This window comes from Ursus arctos, chromosome X (assembly GCF_023065955.2).
Source record: "Ursus arctos isolate Adak ecotype North America chromosome X, UrsArc2.0, whole genome shotgun sequence".
NCBI classification, from domain to species: Eukaryota; Metazoa; Chordata; class Mammalia; order Carnivora; family Ursidae; genus Ursus; species Ursus arctos.
Window position 1 is genome coordinate 45,549,138 of NC_079873.1, and position 6,786 is coordinate 45,555,923.

Below are 6,786 nucleotides of genomic sequence, written 5' to 3' on the forward strand. Positions count from 1 at the left end.
GGTGGGGGCAGAGCTTGGGAAAGCATGAATCCGACGGCTCTAACTTGTATACTACTTGTGGGTCAGGGAAGTCTTCCTGAAGGCCTTGATCCTTGCGCCACTTCTTGGAGGCTGAGGAATTCTCTAGACAAGGGGGGCAGCAGCCCGTGGCTAGGAGCTCAGCCAGTGCTTATGCCGTGGCACAAAGAGGAGAGAGGGTGGTGTTTTGGGGAAATGTTAGTGTGGGGTGGTTGAAATGAGAGTGGAAGCAAGGAAAAATGAATCTGGAATCAGAGCATAGCAGTCCTTGAGTTAGACCTAAACCATGGGTATTAGGAAAACACTGAAAATCAGTTATTCTTTTCTGTCAAAGGGTTTTCTATTTTTCCCCATTTTGTTTATTTAAAATATTTTTCCCTTTTATTTACTTTTTGACTAGGTAGTATGTGTATGTGGTATAATATTTAAAAGGTACTTAAGGGTATACAGTGAAAAGTAAGTTTCTCTCTTGCAAGTGTCTCCCAGTTACCTGTCCCCTCCTTGGAGGCAGTCACTATTAGCAGACATGAATGTCCTTTTCATAGCTATTCCATCTTTATGTACATGCATATATACATACATGCAGATACAGAGATCTATTTTAATTCAAATAATAACACACTATTTGTATTTTGCATTTTGCTTGTTTCACTTATAAATTCATCTTGTAGATTGTTCCACATGATTGCTTAAAGAGCCATCCTTTATTTTGATGGCTATGTAGTATCTGGAAGGTTTTTTTTTTAATAATAATATTTTTTTATTATATTATGTTAGTCACCATACAGTACATCCCTGGTTTTCGATGTAAAGTTCGATGATTTATTAGTTGCATATAACACCCAGTGCACCATGCAATACGTGCCCTCCTTACTACCCATCACCAGCCTATCCCATTCCCCCACCCCCTCCCCTCTGAGGCCCTCAGTTCGTTTCTCAGAGTCCATAGTCTCTCATGCTTCATTCCCCCTTCTGATTACCCCCTTTCTTTATCCCTTTCTTCTCCTACTGATCTTCCTAGTTCTTATGTTCCATAGATGAGAGAAACCATATGATAATTGTCTTTCTCTGCTTGACTTATTTCACTCAGCATTATCTCCTTCAGTGCTGTCCATGTTGCAGCAAATGTTGAGAAATCGTTCTTTTTGATAGCTGAGTAATATTCCATTGTATATCTGGACCCCATCTTCTTAATCCAGTCATCTGTTGAAGGGCATCTCGGCTCCTTCCATGATTTAGCTATTGTGGCCAATGCTGCTATGAACATTGGGGTGCATATGGCCCTTCTCTTCACTACGTCTGTATCTTTGGGGTAAATACCCAGTAGTGTAATTGCTGGATCATAGGGTAGCTCAATTTTTAACTTTTTGAGGGACCTCTACACTGTTTTCCAGAGTGGCTGTACCAACTTGCATTCCCACCAACAATGTAGGAGGGATCCCCTTTCTCCACATCCTCTCCAACAATTGTTGTTTCTTGCCTTGTCAATTTTTGCCATTTTAACTGGTATAAGGTGGTATCTCAGTGTGGTTTTGATTTGAATTTCCCTGATGGCTAATGATGTTGAACATGTTTTCATGTGTCTGTTAGCCATTTGTATGTCTTCATTGGAAAAGTGTCTGTTCATATCTTCTGCCCATTTTTTGATTTGATTATTTGTTTCTCACGTATTGAGTTTGAGGAGTTCTTTGTAGATCTTGGATACCAGTCTTTTATCTGTAGCATCATTTGCAAATATATTGTCCCATTCCATGGGCTGCCTCTTAGTTTTTTTGACTGTTTCCTTGGCTGTGCAGAAGCTTTTGATCTTGATGAAGTCCCACAAGTTCATTTTTTCCTTTGTTTCTCTTGCCTTTGGAGATGTGTCATGAAAAAGGTTGCTGTGGCCATGTCGTAGAGGTTGCTGCCTATGCTCTCCTCTAGGATTTTGATGGATTCCTGTCTCACGTTGAGGTCTTTCATCCATTTGGAGTTTATCTTTGTGTACGGTGTGACAGAGTGGTCAAGTTTCATTCTTTTGCATGTAGCTGACCAATTTTCCCAGCACCATTTATTGAAGAGACTGTCTTTTTTGCACTGGATGTTTTTTCCTGCTTTGTCAAAGATTAGTTGCCCAAAGAGCTGAGGGTCCATTTCTGGGTTCTCTATTCTGTTCCATTGGTCTATGTGTCTGTTTTTGTGCCAGTACCATGCTGTCTTTGTGATCACAGCTTTGTAGTACAGCTTGAAATCCAGCATTGTGATGCCCCCAGCTTTGTTTTTCCTTTTCAACAATTCCTTGGCGATTCAGGGCCTTTTCTGGTTCCACACAAATTCAAGGGCTGTTTGTTCCAGTTCTTTGAAAAATGTCATTGGTATTTTGATTGGGATAGCATTGAAAGTGTAGATTACTCTGGGTAGCGTAGACATTTTAACTATGGTAATTCTTCCGATCCATGAACATGGAATATTTTTCCATCTTTTTGTGTCTTCTTCAATGTCTTTCAAGAGTGATTTGTAATTTCTAGAATATAGATCCTTTACGTCTCTGGTTAATTCCAAGATAATGTATGATTTTTGGTGCTATTGTAAATGGGATGGATTCCCTAATTTCTCTTTCTTCAGTCTCATTGTTCATGTACAGAAATGCAACTGATTTCTGAGCATTGATTTTGTATCCCGCTTCATTGCTGAATTGCTCTATAACTTCTAGTAGTTGGGGAGTGGATTCTTTTGGGTTTTCCATATAGAGTATCATGTCATCTGTGAAGAGACAGTTTGACTTCTTCTGTGCCAATTTGGATACCTTTTATCCCTTTTTGTTGTCTGATTGCTGTTGCAAACACTTCTAGTACTCTGTTGAATAATAATGGCGAGAGGGGCATCCTTGTCATGTTCCTGATCTTAAGGGAAAGGCTTCCAGCTTTTCCCCGTTGAGAATGATATTTGCTGTAGGCTTTTCATAGATGGTTTTTATGAGATGGAGGAATGTACCCTGTATCCCTGCACTCTGAAGGGTTTTAATCAGTAAAGGATGCTGTATTTTGTCAAATGCTTTTTCTGCATCTACTGAGAGAATCATATGATTTTTGGCTTTTTTCTTGTTGATATAATCTATCACACTGATAGATTTGTGAATGTCGAACCACCCTTGCATCCCAGGGATGAATCTTTGCTTTTCCATTGTTCACGGTCAAGAATGACCTTCCCATCAATAGAAGCATATTGTTCACTGCCTTCTCCACAACCTCTGCCACTTATGCTGTTTCTTTCTGGTGGGCACTTAACACACTCTGACTTGGCTTGTGGTGTGGGTTGGTTATATCCTCTTTTAGACCAGTTGCTTCTCAAAGATGGGACTGCACCCTACTCATTTCTCAGCATTTCCCCACATGGAGCTGGGCACAGAATAGACATCAGAAAATACTTGTTAAATTGAATATGACTTTGTAGGCTCTTGAGGAAAGAATCATAATACCAATTGTCATTGATCAAGTAACTCTGCTTTTTTATTCTTGTAAAAGCTATGCAAGCTACCCATTGTCTACCCCATTTGACAGATGAGCCAACTGCAGCTGAGAAATTAACTAAGCACCTTCTCGTTTGTGATGGAGCCGGACTTGGAGCTTAGTTCTGCTTGGCTTCAGGCTTCCTGTTCTTAACCAAACCTGTCCCTGTCTCCTCTGCAGAAGTCTTCGGCGGTATTCTAGGGGCCCAGATCTCACTGTTGTCCTCTCTCTCTCTCTCCAGATTGGAAATCTCACTGGGTATTGCACCAATCTGAACCGACATCAGATGGGGTGGGCTAAACGTAATGTGGACCACTACCCCATGAACAGTAGCACGGTGGATGTCTGCCCTGTGGACCGCCGCCCAGTGCTGCAGAGGATCATGGAGACAGACCCCCTGCAGCAGGGCCAGGCTCTTGCATCTGCCTTGAAGAATAAGAAGAAGATGCAGAAGCGTACCGGTGGGGGCACCTGACCATACCCCACGTCCCCATGCTCCAAAAAGAACCCACTTAGGCCCTACTTAGGAACTCCTGAGTGAGCATTTCCATGTGCCCAGTGTCCAGCTATCCCTGGTTAAGGGGCAGAGATGGGTTAGGAGGCTCATCTACTAGCACAGTGGTTCTTAGACTTCACCTTATTATGAGAATTGCCTGGAAGGCTTGTTAAAACACAGATTTCTGGGACCCACCCCCAGAGTTTCTGATTGAGTATGTTGGCCATAGGGCCTGATTATTTGTGTTCCTGGTTGATGCTGATTTGCTCTTCTGGGCACCACACTTGGAGAGCCATTGGCCTAGTCTGTGTGTCCAATAGCCACCATTTATTTCTTAGCTGGTTTCTCTGTGTTAGGAAGCTTACAGGTTATATGTAATGTTTACTTTATCCATAGGCAATATACTCAAAATTCAGAACGTACAAAGGGATATAGAGTGACATGTTTCTCTCCTTCCAGTTTCCCAGTCATCTAGGCCTCCTCACAGAATGACCAGTTAATTTCTTCTATCTCATGCCTGAGATAGATAGACAGGCAAATATCTATATATTTTTTGTTCTCTGTTTCTGTGCAAACACTAGTCACCTGAACACACAGTTTTGCCACATCACGTTTCCATTTAATGGCAGTTCACAAAAGAACTTCCTCCTTCATTTTAATGGTGGTCTGTTGTGTGGTTGGCTGATTTAGGTCTTCATGCTATACTAATCTTTACCAACTCATTGCAAGTCTTATCCCCATTTGGTAAGTGAGGAAACTGAGGCCCAGAGACATTAAATGACACACTCAAGGTGAAACAACTAGTATTTAATGGAGCCAAAATGTAAACCTGGAATTGATTGACCCCATAAGCCCAATTCTTTGCTCTTGGCCTGGTTTCACACTGAGTGCTGGGAATCCAGAGATGTATTGCTCTTGAACTCCTGGTCTTATAAAGGAGTGAGGAGGAAATAAGAAAACAGATGTTGGCAACACAGTATTCACAGACACAGAAGGCAGAGTGAGGAAACCTTAACTCAGCCTGGTGAACCTAACCCGGATGGTGGTGGGGTAGGGGTGATCAAAGAAGGCTTCCTGGAGGAGATGATGGCTGAGGGGAATCCTGAAGAAGAGCAGGGTATGGCTGGAGGATGGGAGGTGAGCATTCAGGCTTAAAGCCTCTACTTCCATGCTGCCCCTTTGCTGTGAGAACTTTGAAGGTAATGGCTGAGTACTAAGCTCAACACAGTAAAAGAAAATTGCTGTTGGGATACTAGGAAGGGATAAAAATACTTGGAGCCCAGTTGAGTCTGATACTCTGAGATAGAAGCTATATTGGGGTGATCATTTCAGAGATAGACAAATGGGTGTGCCTGTGAGATTGCATACTGGCTGCCAACACCCTCCGCCCAATTGTTTTGTTTAGTGTTGGGGGCAAGTGAGCCAGTTTGGGAGTTTGATGTAGACCAAGATCTACGCCAGCTCCTGCAGGTGTCCTGTTGGCAAGCCAGCCACCAAGTGACTGCCTGTATTTCTTCATCTGCAGATAAACTCGCCAGCAAGTTATCTGATTCCATGATGTCTGTCCTCGACCTCTCTGGCAACGCTGATGACAGTGGTGGTGACTGATCGACTAATCTCACCACCCCCTTGTCCCTCCAAGCACCAGTTCTAGTGGGATGGGGGAATACAGATGAAATGGTGTGCTTCTCCCTGAAGTACCTGCATATTAAAAGAACTCCTCACCCACCATGCCCCTTCTCACTCTCCCTTCCATTCTTCCAAGAAAAAAGAGTCCCAAGTCACTGGAACTAGCGAACCCCATACCCTTTATTTAACCCCTACTCTGTTTTACAAGAGAAATAAAATTACTGTCATATCCTTGATGCTAACAATTTATCCCTCATCCTGTAGGTTGGTCTGGTTGGAGGAGTAACTCTCACAAAACCGTCTTGAACAGCTAAATGTACAACTAGTGGCGAGACTGCTGGTAGACCTGGGGGTCCCTGGGAGGGCGATGATTTCTTTATCAGTCTGCAACAGATCTCAGTGGCAAGACATTCCTGTGATGGGCTGTGCATCTTCCACCAAGTCTACAGATCCTCACCTGGATGGCAGTGATGATAAGGGGAAACAGTAATGAGCCTTGTCTCTGGAAGGGTCTGGGGCTGGGATAGAGGGAAGAAAAGAACATAGGCCTGGCTGGTTGCTGAAGTGTGGTAAGCACCACCTTGTTTGCATGTAGGGAAAACAAGGTGCCTGTTGGTAGGGTGGCTAGATGTGTTTGGGGCAAACCATACCTTGGGGCATTTTTTTTTCCTTTTTTTTTTAAATTATTAGAAAGCATGAGAAGGAGGGGCAGAGGGAGAAGCAGACTCCCTGCTGAGCAGGGAGCTCAATGCAGGACTCCATCCTGGGACTCCAGGATCATGACCTGAACCAAACGCAGTTGCTTAACCAACTGAGCCACCCAGGCGCCCCCTTGGGGGCATTTCTGGGCTCACTGGGTTGGAGGAATCCCTTGGACTGAGGCATTCTGGCTGGGTCCCACCCTTCCATGACTACTACTCATCCAGCACCAGTGTTTGAATTCCATGATTCAAAAGGGTTCTGGTACCATTTATTCACAGCCTGCCTCAAGGGAGCTGCTGTATTGGGGGTGCACTGGCTGAAGTCATTATACTCCCTTAAATATAGTTAGCTACCTCGGGGGGGCCTATGCCATCAGACAAAGATAGTGTCAAGGGACCCTTATGAAGGGACTGGAGTAGATGGCAGCAGGAACACAATCTTCTTACTTTACCA

The 6,786-nt window shown here is 43.5% G+C and overlaps 1 protein-coding gene across 6 annotated transcripts in view; it reads left to right on the forward strand.

Moving 5' to 3' along the window:
- Positions 1 to 5,870, forward strand: part of GNL3L (G protein nucleolar 3 like) — a 28,016-nt gene extending 22,146 nt beyond the window's left edge. For 5 of the 6 annotated variants that reach the window (XM_057311976.1, XM_048213500.2, XM_026488674.4 and 2 more), the window contains 2 exons: positions 3,748 to 3,967; positions 5,528 to 5,870. In XM_057311976.1, coding sequence (XP_057167959.1) covers positions 3,748 to 3,967; positions 5,528 to 5,610 — 303 coding nt within the window. In that variant the 3' untranslated portion in view covers positions 5,611 to 5,870. Of the gene's footprint in view, positions 1 to 3,747; positions 4,044 to 5,527 lie in introns of all 6 variants that reach the window. The other variant, XR_003313289.4, reaches the window with a different exon arrangement.
- The last annotated feature ends 916 nt before the right edge of the window (positions 5,871 to 6,786 follow it).